A 15,519-nucleotide genomic window follows, 5' to 3' on the forward strand; every position below is an offset into this window, starting at 1 on the left:
CTTTGAAAACCAATTTCATGACTGGCTAGGCTACGGGGTGACAGTTGTGTATGTTTCTCCTTGATGCAAACCCGCCCCTTTTGTTGATTTTAATTCTCTGTAAGCCAACCACGCTCCCCCCTTCGAAACAAAGTAACTATTGTTTTGAAACCATGCATTCTTTCTTTATTAATTAAAAAAAACAAAAAAGAACAGACAAGGAAGCCCGGGTGAGGTGGGGGAGGAGGGAAGGACACAGCCACATTGCTTATTGTAGCCACTCTAAAAAACAAACTGAATGACAGCCTTCTGTTGCTTGGGCCATCCTCTGGAGGGTGGGGTCTGGGTGAGGCGGCTATGGAACACAGGGAGGAGGGTAGGCAGTTATACAGTGGATGCAGCAAGAGGGTCTGTGCTCTTGCTGGCTTTCCTCAGCATCTTGCCCTGCCTCTGCTCTTCGCGCTCACTTAATTCTTTCCTGGCCTCTGCCACTGAATGCTTCCATGCATTAAGCTGTGCCCTATCAGTGCGGGAGGACTTCATGAGCTCAGAAAACATGTCATTGCAAGTGCGTTTTTGCCTTCTAATCTGCGATAACCTCAGGGACGGAGATGATAGGGGGAGTGTGGAAACATTCACGCTCTATGGTTCTGGGGGGACTGCATGGTCACCTGTGCTGCTGAGTTCACCACACTGACCAAACAGGAAATTAAATTCAAAAGTTCCTAGAGCTTTTCTTGTGTACCTGGCTAGTGCATTGGAGTTCAAAGTGCTGTCCAAAGCGGTCACATTGGAGCACTCTGGGATAGCTCCCGGAGGCCAGTACCATCAATTTGTGTCTGCACTATCCCAAATTCGACCCAGCAAGGTCGATTTTAGCGCTATCCCGTCGGGGGAGAAGTACAGAAGTCGATTTTAAGAGCCCTTTAAGTCGATGGAACGGGGTTGGTTGTGTGGACGCATTCATTTTAAAATTGACCTAATGTGGCTAAATTCGACCTAACCCCGTAATGTAGACCAGGTTAGAGGCTGTATTCTGAAGAACGTTGTTCCTTCTTTCCATTGTATCCCACTTTGACACTAGTGTTGCTCCTTTCTGGCTGCAAACTCTGCACCTTCTCCCTTGTTACATAACTCCTCCCTCTATCCTCAGAAAAATAAAAATTCCAAGACTTTGGCTCATATAACACACATGTCTTTTGCCGCTCAGTAGTCTATTTTTTTAGAGACAGAAATGGAAGCAATTGAGAAATTAATGGATTTCTCTTTTTTTTTGTATCTATCTGTATATGCAAGAGAGCAAGGCCATTTACCTGAAGTGCCAACATCCATACAGAAGCAAGGGCAGAGGAGTATTTTTCCACGAGCTAGGGTATAAATTTCCATGTTGAGTAGAGTAACAAATATTCATAATTTGAGAAGTGAACCACTCAGAGCTCAGGTAGAGAGAAACCATAAAACAGAAGTATGAGCCCACACACAGCTGGGCTCAGTGCACATAAGAACAGCCATAATGGGTTAGACCAAAGGTCCTTCTAGCCCAATATTCTGTCTTCTGACAATGGCCAACGTCAGGTGCTTCAGAGGGAATAAACAGAACAAATAATCAAGTGATCCATCCCCTGTTGCCCATTCCCAGCTTCTGGCAATCAAAGGCTAGGGACACCATTCCTGCCCATCCTGCCTAATAGCCATGGATGGACCTATTCTCCATGAATTTATCTAGTTATTTTTTGAACCCTGTTATAATCTTGGCCTTCACAACATGTTCTTGCAAAGAGTTCCACAGGTTGACTCTGCATTGTATGAAGAAATATTTCCTTTGTTTGTTTTAAACCTGCTGCCCATTAATTTCATTTGGTGACCCTTAGTTCTTGTGTTATGAGAAGGAATAAACACTTCCTTATTTACTTTCTCCACACCAATCATGATTTTATACACCTCTATCATATCCCCTCTTAGCTGTCTCTATTTCAAGTTGAAAAGCCATAGTCTTTTTAATCTCCTCTCATTCGGAAGCTGTTCTGAACCCCTAATCATTTTTGTTGCCCTTTACTGTACCTTTTCCAATTCCAATATATCTTTTTTGAGATAGGCCTACCAGATCTGCACCCAATATTCAAGATGTGGGCGTACCATGGATTTATAAAGAGGCGATATGACATTTTCTGTCATATTACACCTCTACCCTGATATAACGCCACCTGATATAACACGAATTCAGATATAATGTGGTAAAGCAGCACTCCGGCGGATCAAATCAAGTTTGATATAAAACAGTAAGATTTTTTGGCTCCCGAGGACAGCATTATATTGAGGTAGAAGTGTATCTATCCCTTTCCTAATGAGTACCAATATTCTGTTAGCTTTTTTGACTACCGCTGCACATTGAGTGGATGTTTTCAGAGAACTATCCGCAAAGACTCTAAGATCTCTTTCTTGAGTGGCAACAGCTAATTTAGACCCCATCATTGTATATGTATAGTTGGGATGATGCTTTCCAGTGTGCTTTACTCTGCATTTATCAACACTGAATTTCATCTGCCATTTTGTTGGCCAGTAACTCAATTTTGAGAGATCCCTTTGTAACTCTTTGCAGCCTGTTTTGGACTTAACTATCTTGAGTAGTTTCATATCTGCAAATTTTGCCACCTCACTGTTTGCCCCTTTTTCCAGATCATTTATGAATATATTGAATATTACTGGTCCCAGTACAGACACCTCAGGGACACCACTTTTTACCTTTTGCCATTCTGAAAACTCTCCATTTATTCCTGATCATGATGGTGTCATCTGGAAACACAAGCTGGGTCCCAAGAGCTGTGATGACTTTGCCAGTCTCTCACACCAAGTAGCACAGTCCATGGATCCTGCACAGGATAAAGCCCTTAATACAGCACATGACCTATTTTGCCATATTTATAAAGCTTGACCTCAAAAGTTAGATGCGTTTCCCCTGATTCTTTCTTTGTACAGAAAAGCAGCATTTCACTCAAAGGGGAATTTTTTTTTGATTGTTTAGAACAGAGGGACATGCCAGGAAAACACAAATTTGGCAATAAACCTTTGGGTTCTTTAGGTCTTAGATTATCAGATGTGTATAGAAAGCTAGCAGTACTCTTCACCCATTTGCTTTTTACAGCAGGGATAAAAGTAGGAGCTCACCAGCATATGCCTCATGTTCCTCCTTTGACTAGATGTTTTAGCAGAGCATGGCACGTCTGATTAAGGCAGCAGCTCCACTGCATTTAAAATGTGGATATTCTATATACATGTTCCATACAGTATGCACAGGAAATAGATGTTGCCAATCAACCTGTCTCGTTCAGACTAGAGTGACCAGATTTTGAGATTAGACTGAGTGATGCATTAATGTGCACTGAGCGACTGAAATATATTTCTCTACATTTACTACAAATTTATGAGCAGCACAATGGTCATAGTCTATTTTTATTATAACTAATAAAAACAGAAGTTAAAATTGCCATAAGAAGTCAGATTAGAAGTGTTGTTATACTTGAGTTTTCAGGTCTGAGCCAAAAGTTTATTGAATTGGGAACAGAAATTCAGAAGTGTTTTTCAAACTTCTCCCTTTTGAAAGAATGAAGAAGATTGAGCAGGGAACTAACAAAACAAATCTCCCTAGGTATTAGCAAAAGAAAATAAAAATTAACTGAATCAATGTCTATACAAGCAGCAAAGAATCCTGTGGCACCTTATAGACTAACAGATGTTTTGCAGCATGAGCTTTCGTGGGTGAATACCCACTTCTTCGGATGCAAGCAGTGGAAATTTCCAGGGGCAGGTGTGTATATATAAGCAAGAGAGCAAAGCAGGAGAGAGATAGAGAGAGGGTTAGATCAAGGAGGAGGGGGGGGGCCCTGTTCAGCAAGCTGTGTGTGAAAAAAAGAGGAAGGAGTGGTTCTGTTTTGTCATTTTCTTGTTTAGTCCTTTTCTGTCTGTGAAAACTAAAAATGATAAAATGAAAATGAAAATTGGCTCTCTCTCTTCTCTCTGAGTCTGGTCTTTTGTTTTTTTTTTTTGATGAAAAAAACAATAAAATGTGCTATGGTGTGGGGGGAGGAGGGTCCTACAGGTTTTTGTATTTTGCCATTCCTAATGTTTGATTCTGTCTTGTGTCCATTTATCCTTTTTTCCAGTTGACATCCGATTGGCATTAGCATAGCATAGAGGGGCATATATATATATGATATATTATATTACATTGGTGTGTGGTGTGAATGAACCGGTGATGGTGGTGTGGCTGTGGTGGGGGTGGTTGGTGTTGTGATGGTGTGTAGATATGTGGGCAGAGTTGGCATTGAGGGTTTGTTTTTTTGTTGGTTTTGGCTGGTAGTGAGCTAGAGGCTGGTGGGTGCGCTGCTGGTGTGCTGGTGAGAATTCAGGGCAGGTTGGCTGTTTGTCTGACTGGCCTGCCACCCCCTGGCATGACAGTGGGATGGATGGTAGATGATGTTGATGTGGGGATGATGATGGATTGGGGATTGGAGCTGGATGGGGTATGGGGTGATGTGGGTGGCTGGTGTTTCTTTTCTTTGCTTGCTTTTTAATACACATTATTTTAAAATCCATGTTTTCTAGACAAGTCAACACGATTATCAAAATATCAGTTTACCAGTAATTAAAATTTTCCTATTAAATTCTAAATCCAATCAGCAACTAGAGTTACACGTGCATTTTCAAACCCTGAAACAGAGCTGAGATTTAAGCATTGTCTAGCCCCTTTTATGCCTTTTGCAGTCATTCCACTATTCTGATTTATGACCTCTAGCAAAGTTAAGTTCATCAGGATTTTTTATTTTGTTTTTAAAACTGTTTGGTCATCAAGCAACTCCACTGCATTTCAAACATTAGAATATGTTTGCTGTAACACAGCAAAATTAGTTAAGCTTATTTCATAGCAGTTTTGTGAAGTTTTACAGAAACAACAACAATAATTAACTGCACATACCAAATATTAAAAGTGTTACACAATTAAGTTCTTCACTAGAATCAGTCATTTCATTTTTTTTGAAGTTTAAATTCTCAACTCTTGCTTATAAAAAATATGCTATTTCATTAACTCCTGCAAAATAGTTTGGACTGTTAAGAGATTTATCACTGGATGAAGGGCCAAATTCTGTTAAAAAGAACACACATTTACTTCCCACTGATTTCAACAAGAATTTAACACACGGGGGGAGAAAAATATGGTATTATGCCCATCTAGGAGTGCATTACATTATGCTGTTTTATTAGCGTATTTGGCTCCCCACACAAGAGGGAAAGGGATTGAAATGGGAATATTCTAGAATAGCCAGAGAAATGTAAACAAAAGCGAATAGGTTCTTTTAATGTTTTAAAATTGTACTTGTTTATGTAGTGAACTTGCAAACAGACTGATACCAGTATGTGATCTGGATAGCAAACAGATAAAACACCAACATGAAAACTTCACAGCAAGTTTTTTAAGTTTATACAGAAATTAAAAATAAGCTACCTAGAGAAAATTATATTCTATGTATAATACATAAGAAGTTTAACAAAACATTTGCTATTTTACAGAGATTTAATTTAGCATTTGAGAAGTTTCATTTATTAGCTCTAAAAGTAGACAGCTCTCATGCAGCTGTACTAAAACACACTGAAAATTACATTGCAAGGTTCCAGGATAAGATTTGCTCAGTTTGCAGACCAAAGCGATTTTTCTGTCAATACTTAAAAGTCAACCAATGATCTCTCTCTTGTGCTAAAAGTTGTACGGGTGACTTTATAAAAACCTAGATTGTCTACCTCTTCCAAATACAGAAACAAAGATTCTGCAATTAGACTTCCAGTGACAGTTTTGTTGAAAATGCACAAGCCAGAACAGAAACCAGATCACTCTTGCATTGGTGTATTGACTCTGCAAGATTAACACTACTACAAAAATTGTTTGCCAAAGTAAACAAATACGACGCACATAATAAGCGGGCAGTTATGTTCAACAAGGGAGTGCCATTTCTGATAGTAACTTTTCTGACAAAAACTCTTAAAACTTCAGTATACTGAATATCTAGGATATTTGAAAGAAAAAAAGTGAACAATTTCAAGTATAAAATTCTGACCAGAGGTACAATCCACAAAACTAAGCAGCCTATCAATTTTCACTACTAATAGAAAGGTCTCATCTCCACTCCAGCAAAGCACTAAAAAGAACAAATATGTTAAATAAAATCCATCAAATGTACAAAGATTCTGGAAGAGAATTCATCATATAAGAACATACACAATGTTAATGTTAAATGGTCAAACACGCTACTCCTATCAGTTTGTTTTAATGTTTTGTTTGAAAAAGGCAGACATTTCTATAAATTGAGCTTTTCTAGAAGAGATTCCTTCTAATTTACATGCAAAAATCTATTTTCCCAATTGATGGGACGCATGGGCTGTGAAGAGAACAGATCTTAGCAGTGAGTATTAAATCCTAAAAAGAACATTTTGAGAAATTATTCTATTTAATGTTTGAGAACCCAGGGTGCTCCGAACTGCACAAGGTAATGAAAACAGTCCCTACTTTGAGGAATTTAAAATCTGAATTTAGTTTTCTGTGTATAGCTGCTTCTGTGATATGAGGTTAATGTGAGGAGTGAGGTTTCAAATCTGGGAAGAAAGATAAAATACCACAACCTCTGAACAAAAAAACAAAACACACCACAAAAAATACAGCCACTTAATATAGATTAAAGTAGAATCGTCCCAAGTCTGTTCATGCTGCAAATCCGCTATAACATAGCAAGTAAGCACTGTTAAATTTACAGATTTGATTTCTGACACCACACAAAAGTGCTACTTTGCTGGACTTGTATCTCACTACAGGGTGCAATCAACTTCTATTTTTCCTCCCACATGCTAGCGGATGTAGGCAAGTTTCTTGGCCGCACTTTCTTAAAAGGAAACTATTTGTCATTATTGAAAGAATGTACTAATTTTAGACTAAATGGAGATGGTTCTTACTAATGTTTCCTTATGTGCTCCAGCTTGGTCTAGCCACTTTCTAATGTAAATAATTATGAAAGGTAGATTTATTTCCCTTGAGCATGGATCTTATGCTTACCCTTTATTGTCCCCACTTAAATAGAAAGCAAGCAAAAACATGATCAGTCTCATTTAACTCCGCAATTTAGCTCCTGTATTGACTTTAAAATGAATACTTATCAGTAACTATCAAGATGCAAATCAGAGAGAAAATTAGGTGGAACGATTAATCTGAGGAAACATAAGAAATGCACAGCACTGCATAAAAAGTGAAAGTATGGCCTTTCCACCCCTTCCTAGAGGCAACTTTTCTTTGTAAATATCTGGTGGAAACCTAGCATGAAAAAGAAGTCACAAGAATGAACTAAAATGTCAGTTGTGCAGGGACGCCAGTGCTAAAAGTCACTTATTTTCAAAAGCATTAAGGTTACAAGGAAATGGGGTTTTGTTCTTTAAGTTCTGTCTCTCTACTATGGAAAAGAGCAAAATCCTACAATTAGAAACCTGACTCTAGCCAGGTGGTTTAGATACAATTGGCACATATACTTCTACAATGCTGAATAAAGTAGACATGAAGTATCAGGAATGATTTTAGATGAAAGGTCAAAGTTGAGGAAAAAACATAACCTGAGTCTAAAAATGGATTTCCCCAGTAGCAGAAGATGCATGCAACACTGCTTAGTGCTCTGTTCCTACACTAGTTATGCATGAAATGCACAGGGTGCGCAGGGAGCCAAGTTCCATTATGAAGTACTCCCAAGTCTGACGCACACATATGCCTAAGGCAGGGTGGAGCCCCCTGTCAGATGCTCTGCCTTAGACCATGTCTACACTACAAACTTTGATCTACATAAGTATGTATATTCCACATACATATTTGGCTACTTATGTCAGCACTTTGTATGCTCACTAGCAGTTCTTGCACCAATGCAAAGTGCAGTGCACCACGGGTAGGTATCCCAGTGTGCCACATTCCACCTATCCAGCACAATGTCTTTTGTGATATTGTCACAGCTTGGTGGGATAGAAATGAGTCATGCAGGTATCTCCAGGGACTAGGCATCAAGTTTCCAGCATACAACTTTCTCCATTCTATAATGTAATCCATATCCCATAATTTTCAGGCTTTTTTAAGAAAGTGTCCCACAAACCCGCACAACCCTTTTTGCTATCCACCATCTCTGACAGAAGCATGGAACTTGCACTGCTCCATTCTCATGAATGTTGCAAGTACAGGAAGTATAGCTCTCCAGTATTTGCAGGGCCGCAGGAATAACCATAACAAAGGGGGACCTGACAATTTCTTCGAATACGAAGTATTGTTGTAGTCATGTTGGTCCCAGGATATTAAGACAGACAAGGTGGGTGAGGTAACATCTTTTATTGGACCCACTTCTATTGGCAAGAGAGACGCTTTCAAGCTTACACAAAGCTCTTCAGAAGAGCAAACTTGAACACGTCTCTTTCACCAACAGAAGTGGGTCCAAAAAAAGGCATTACCTTACCCACGTTGTGTCTCTGATTTCTTCACGGCCAGACTACAAAGGGACACAAGGATACAATTCAAGGATTTTGTGGCATTTCAAAAGCAGTTGCAGATAGTGAAGCACTGGTTCTGGGCCCAAGAAACAAGCAGCGAATGGTGGGATCACATAGGAATGCAGATTTCGGATGACGAGCAGTAGCTGTAGAACTTTCAGATGTGAAAGGATATGTAATAGGGTGCTTGACGGGCTCGGCAGTCTAGTGGTTGGCACATCTGACTTCCAGCTCCTTGCTTCCCTGACAGAGGTGTCTCAGTTCTTAAGGAGGTATGGAAGGGGGACCTGGGCCCTCCCCTTTCCATCAGGTCTCAGTCCAGAGCCCTGTGTGAAGTACACTGGCAGGATCCTCTCCGCAGAAGTCTAAATCCACTGCCCTGAGCTATTTCCCACCTGTCTCTTCAGTTTGGGGCATGGCCATTATAGTCCCATCTGTAGTGGCTTAACTCAAATAGCGCCCCTTTGTGGCCTTTTGTGGTGTCCTGCAATGGCTTAAGAGACCTTTGGGCAGGGCAAATGCAAGATTGGAGGGGCCTAATCCCAGTGTCTCTAGTTCATTAACAATTCACTCACTGCTGGGGTCTCTTCAGCCATCTCCCTCAGTCACGGAAGCAGTGCTTCTTCCCTGGTGGCTTTCTTGGCTGTCAGGCTTTTAGCAATGATTTCCTCATGCAAGGAGGCAGCAAGTGCCAGTCAACTCTGAACTGAGCCAAGTTCTCTCCTTTTCTTCTCCCTCCAGGCCTGGTATTGGTTACAGATATAGCAAGGCAGAGCTAGCTGGGTCCACTGTCTGTCTCTAACCCTTTTTGTGCTGGTTTGAGGCTTCTCAACTTCATCACAGGCCACAGTCCTGGATCTTGCCAAGCTTGCCCAGCCCTCCAGCACAAGGACAGTAGAAAGAGATGCACAGACAGCTGAAAAGTGAGAGAGAATAGCACTCCAGAAGCTTGCAGCCACGGGTTGTTATTGGTCAGCAGGAAATCATTTGAAGTTGTAAAATCCACTACAGGGGCAGTTGTCATGCATATGTGTAGATCCATCAATCATGTCCTGCTACGAAGGACTGTAACTCTCGGGAACATGCAGGAAACAGTGGATGGATCAGCAGCAATGGGGCTCCCAAATTTCAGTGGGGGCAAAAGACAGCACACATATCCTTAATTTGGCACCAACCCACCTTGCCATAGAGCAGGGGTGGCCAAACTTACTGACCTGCCAAGCTGCATGCAACAATCTTCAGAAATTCGAGAGCTGGGGTGCAACTGCGGGGGCTCAAGATTTCAGCCCCACTTCTGCTGAAGCCCCAAGCCCTGGCAGGTGCACCCCACAGGGCTGAAGCCCCAAGACCCACCTTCCACTGGACAGAAGCCCCTACGCCACCATCCCACTGCAATACAGAGGTCCCAAGCTCCCACTCCAATCTGGTAGGTGGAGAATTGGGGGAGGAGACTGTGAGGTGCTCCATGAGCCACACTTTAAATGTAAAAGAGCCACATGCAGCTCGTGAGCAACCATTTGGCCATCCCTGCCATAGAGGCCATCAACAGAAAGGACTACCTTTTATATGATTATGCAAGCATTGGTGGATCACCAGGAAAGCTTCACTGAGATCAGTGAGAGCTGGTTAGGGAACTTGCATGATGTTCACATCTTTAAGAACACAGAACTGTTCACAAAGCTGCAAGCAGAGACATTCAGCAACATCCAGTAGCGATCCTGAGAGACCAAGCCTACTCCCTGCTTCCCTTGCTTATGAAGCCACACACTGACCACTCTGACAGCAAAAAGGGAAGATTCAACTACCAGCTCAGCAGGTGCAGAATTATAGTTGCTAGATTGGTAGGGATGCTGGTGGTGTTTATTCACAAGATTGGATCTTGGTAAGAAAAATATCGCAATGGTTATAGTTGCCTGTTGTGTGTTGCATAATATCTGCGAGGCAAAGGGGTGAGGGTGGGGAGGGGGGTTGCTGTCTGCTAAATCTGAACAGACAGACAAAAGGGCTATTAAAAGAGCTCAAAGTGTACCTATGCAGCTGCAGAATGCTTTGAAAGAGCACTTTAACAGTCAGCCACATTAGTGTGCTGTGCTGGACTGTGCTCTGGCCCTGAAGGCTTGGGGGCTGTTAGAATTGTGTAGTGCTTGGTATAGATTTATACATATTATACTGTGTCTTTTAGTCAATCTATGAATATGAGGTGCTTGCTGTCAATTTACATACAGGACTGGGTGTTTAGTTGAACCTGTGAGTTCTGTGGTGCTGTACAACAACAAATACTGGGTGCTTTGAGTACTACTATGCATTTTGCAGTATGTGTGGTGAACTAATAAAGAGGACTATTTCAAAAACAATTTTGAGTGACAAATACAGTGCAAATAAAGGACAATACAAACTTCTAATTTAAATTAATGGAACAACTTTAACATTGAGAAACAGCAAACATTTCCGCCCATTTCACCACAAAAATGAAGTCCATTTTGGCTACATATATACCAACTGTGCCCCTCCCAGACCAGTGTATATGAAGCTGTAGAACAGTGTTTCTTCTCTGGAGTTAAGTTGTAGGAGTAGAGATGTGGCCCATGATGCCATGTGGAATGTTGAAGGTACGGGGAGCTGCCACCATGGAATTCTCCAGAGACGGCAAAAGATGGCAAGTCTGTGATTACTGAACCTGTAAGGTCACCCAGAGACTGCACTATTTGTGTTTGCTGCCTGAGAAGCCCTTTATGTCCTGGTGCATCTTCCTTTTCCTCTCCTTTTCCTGCTGGGATTCATGGATCTTTCTCCATTTTCTCCTATTCTCTCTGTCCCTCTCCATGCAATCTGCCATGTTGGTGCTGAATATATCCTCCCTAGTCTTCTCTCTCCTCACTGGGGTCAGCCATTCAGTGGGTATGGAGGGGGCACCCCTCAAGGCCACAACAGCAGCAGCTACCGATAAAACAGATGCATCACTGGATCACCGTCTACTCCAGGCAGGAGCATGTTTAGTGAGCGAAGCCAGCATGGTTGGTTGGGCAGTTGAACACAACAAGGGAGAACTGCTAGGTGTGCTCGCCAAAGTGGGCAATCAGGAAAAGGCATTTCAAAAAACACAGAGGGGGTGGATTCCAGTTTCTGAGACCCCTGGGAAGTGGAATTCACAACTGTGACCAGAGCAGTCACTGCCAGGCATTTTGGGACAGCTGGAGAATCATTAGGGTTGACAAAGGTAACACAGTATCTACACTTGCACTGCACTGACCTCAGTAGGTCGACCATGGCTCAATGCTGTTCAGGAAGATGGTTTTATTGCATTGCCTTAACAGGGTACTTACATCAGCCAGAGACAAATCTGACTATACAGACATGCATAAATAGGCTGACAAGTCAACTTTTGTCAACCTATCTTTGTAGTGTAAACCAGACCTCAGTGTGTCCGGTAGGCATACAGTGAATAGGTGCTGAATGAACAACTTCTTCCCATTTTGTGGAGAGGTAGATAAAGGACCATCTGGCCCTACATGCCCTATAGTTCAAAGTGGGAAGAGAGAAGAGCAAGACAAATTTATCTGACTCTGCTTAAAAATAGAGAGCCTTGCATTAGGATCAGGAGGAAGCAGCCTGCATGCATGCTTCCAGACCGATGCTGAATTTTAGAATGCCTTCCTGGACCCCCACCCCCCATATCATTTGTAATTTTTAGATCTCTGCAATATAACTTGATAAGATGGCCATAAGTAGCCTTCTATGAAGAATATGCATTTTGGGTGATGCACATTTCATTTACTTAATAATCTTGTGGAATAAAAGCTTATTTCTGTCTACCACCAAAATAATTCATTAAACTATCCAGAGACTTTGGGGAGAGCAGTTGTCAGATTCCATGTCGGGGGGGGGGGGGGGAAGAGTGCAAGAATTACTTGCAACTGTCACAAATGAAGCGCTAGCTAACAAAATCTGCAATAGTATCAGACAGATGACTCAATGTGTCTGTTAGGCTACATCTATACTAGGAGCAAGAGAGGCAATTCCCTGCTCTCACACATACTTGTGCTAGCTTGATGAGAGCTAGCGTAAGTATAAATAGTAGTGTAAGCCACGCTAAATATGTACCCACAGGGTTCAAGCGGGTTTGTATTCGGCATGCTGCCTCTGCTACTGCAGCTACATTCCTATTTACACGTGCGCTGGCTCTCACTTTGCTAACACAAGTATGTTTATACGAGTTGGGAATCACACCCCAAGCTCATTGTGCAGACATAGCCTCAGTCTACTTAGAGCAAGGAGAGTAACCTGAACTGAATTCTTGTGCCCACCTGAAAAATCTGCCTACACTTCCAATTTTACTCTAGAGAAATGAGCAATTTAGTGATTGGGAACATGTACAGCAATACAGTACGATTTAACTGACTGCTATGCACTTTCAATATTTTGTCAAATATTTCAAAACTAGATTACATTTTCTATTCCAAATAAGTAATGTGTCATGCAGGTAGTAAAAGCTACAACAAAAGCCCAATTCTGAAATTTTACCCTACACAGTAAAACATGCTGTAATACCCTTCTTATTCTCTCATTCCTGAGTTACTGGCTCTTTCTGCTTGACCACTGTACCAACATTAATTTAAATTACCATAAATGTATTATTGTCACGAGTAGTGTCACCTTTTGAAGTAACTCTAGGACACACCTGAGATTCCTCAAGAATTCCATATCCTAATGAAGCTAGCTTTGCTACTATTGGCTTGGAACTACTTTTTCTTCCCATTTCATTAATAGAGTAGTGAATGAAATTATATCTTAATGCGGCCTTTAATATATCAAGAAAACGTACTTACCCAGACCCAAAGTCTGCTTGACTGACTTTTGATGACTGATATATATATTTACCCAGAGAGAAATTAATTTACCCAAGGTAAGTAGAATTTTGGAAGGTTAAAATAAAGCATGAATGAGGAAACCATATAACTTGCTAAGAAATGGACTTCACTAAAAAGATCAGATCTGTTACTTTTCCATTTAGAAATTCAAGTGCTATAAAAAATGTAGTATAACCTACAATAAAGGGGGATGGTCAGACCCAGACATTTGTAAACAAAGTAACATATTAGAAGGAAATAACATTAAAAATGAAAATTTTGAACATTTCATTTACTGTTCTACATGAATTGTAGAAAGATGTCAGTCATCAACCACTAAGATACAGATATTCAGAGTACTGCTCAATAGAATGTTGTTTAAACAAAATTCTATTATATCACAATAAGTCACACCACCACCAAAACAAAAGTTGTATATCATGCAATTAGCAAGATATACAATTACTGTAAATTATTACATTCTTAAACTAAGATTTTAACAGCCACTTTTTTCAGCATTCCAATTGGCTATGGAAATCTCTAGTCATGTATACCTATTTCTGGATACCTATTATGAGATTACTCCATTCACATAACACTATAGTCAGACCAACACCTATTCTGTCAGTTACGATGCAAAAAGAGCAACAGACATGTAAGAATCAACTGTTTACCTTCCCAACAGGAGGAAAAAAATAAATAAGCCTACTGCATAGTTAGGTTTCTGAAACAAAACTTGTTTTGTTACAGGCACTTGTCTTTACTCCTGAGCAATTCAAGATTTAAAATTCACCTGAAGTGTGTGTTCAATACCAAAGATCTACATAGTTGTTATATAATGTTCAGACAGCTACAAACAAGCCACTACAAAATCTAATTGCCAAGGTCTGGTATTTACTGTTGATGTTTACATATATAACCTATTGTGTTGTCTATTACATTGCACTGATTTCAGAATTTGGTTACAGTTACAGCAAGCTGTATTTAATAAGGGAAAAATTGGTAAGCTACTATATGTTAACTTCTAACCACCTAGCTACCCCAAATATGGCAGCAGCCATTCATAAGTCAAGTCCAGCATAACTTCAGAATCGGGATGGAAGGAGAATAGTTTTCTGATGACTTTGCCGTATGCGCCTTATCGCACGCCGGAGAGTACAAAAGTGTACACTGAAGTTATAGTTCAGAACAATTTTCTCTACCAGCGTACACTGGAAAGATTATGCACATCCATTCCTTTTATATCTGTCAAAGTGCCAATTGTATACATTCTGTCTGCTTGTTATAAATCAAGCTATAAGCTCGTTTTCTATAGAAAAGTAGGAGAGCCTCCATCTCAGAACTACATCTTAGTTTACGATCATTTATATCTAAACGTTTGTCTAGACTATGATAAAATATTTTTAAAAGGTGTTAGCTTCCAAGTTTTAATACTTGGCCTATCTCTGCTAAGTTGTGTTTGACTATTAGCTGGTCACACTGAAGCATAGGCTCCTCCTGTCATCCCCTCTCATCCCCCAAAGGGTTTACCTTAATCAGAAAACATGTTTTAAAATAAAACATACTTGTCTATAAGACTGTGTAAAGACAAGTTAACTAATGCCTTTTAACTACCATGTTTGAGAAATACCTTTTATCCTAGTTTACACAAGCCCTAAGAGAACACATTCACTGAAGTCTTGGCTACACATACATGTCGTACCCATTTAACTAAATCGATTGAGAAACTGATTCAATTTAACACTGTCCAACACAAGGGGAATACACTGATTTAACTAGTTAATAAACCAATTTAGTTACACTGATATAATTTGTATGCTTGGGCAACACTTGGATTTACACAATTCCTGAAGAATTCTTGAGGTTCCTTTAAAATATCAGCAATCATTCACGATGAACATTTAATTTCAGACAATTTCCCTCTTTAAAAACAGTTGCCATTTAGTATTTAAAGATAAATACACAGATTTTACCATACATGTAAGACATTTTGCTTAGAGTCTATATACATATACAAACAGTTTAAAGTCGATTATACAAACTTCTAATTAGACACCCTAAGGGGAGGTCTACATAGGAAACTTTTGCTGGTAATGTTGCTGGGGCATGATTTTTTGTAACACTTCTAAACTAACAC

At 40.4% G+C, this 15,519-nt stretch overlaps 1 protein-coding gene across 15 annotated transcripts in view; it reads right to left on the reverse strand.

Moving 5' to 3' along the window:
• The window catches only part of ENAH (ENAH actin regulator), a 175,219-nt gene that overhangs the window by 157,793 nt on the left and 1,907 nt on the right, over window positions 1-15,519 (reverse strand). For 14 of the 15 annotated variants that reach the window (XR_005596175.1, XR_005596174.1, XR_005596173.1 and 11 more), the window contains exon 2: window positions 2,722-2,849. The exons of the other annotated variant lie outside the window; for it this stretch is intronic. Coding sequence is in view for 6 of the 14 variants with exons in the window: in XM_039530281.1 (XP_039386215.1) it covers window positions 2,722-2,747 (26 nt within the window). In the remaining 8 variants the exon portion in view is untranslated. The remainder of the gene's footprint in view (window positions 1-2,721; window positions 2,850-15,519) is intronic. 15 annotated transcript variants of the gene reach the window in all.

Source organism: Mauremys reevesii, linkage group 3 (genome assembly GCF_016161935.1).
Source record: "Mauremys reevesii isolate NIE-2019 linkage group 3, ASM1616193v1, whole genome shotgun sequence".
Lineage (NCBI taxonomy): Eukaryota > Metazoa > Chordata > Testudines > Geoemydidae > Mauremys > Mauremys reevesii.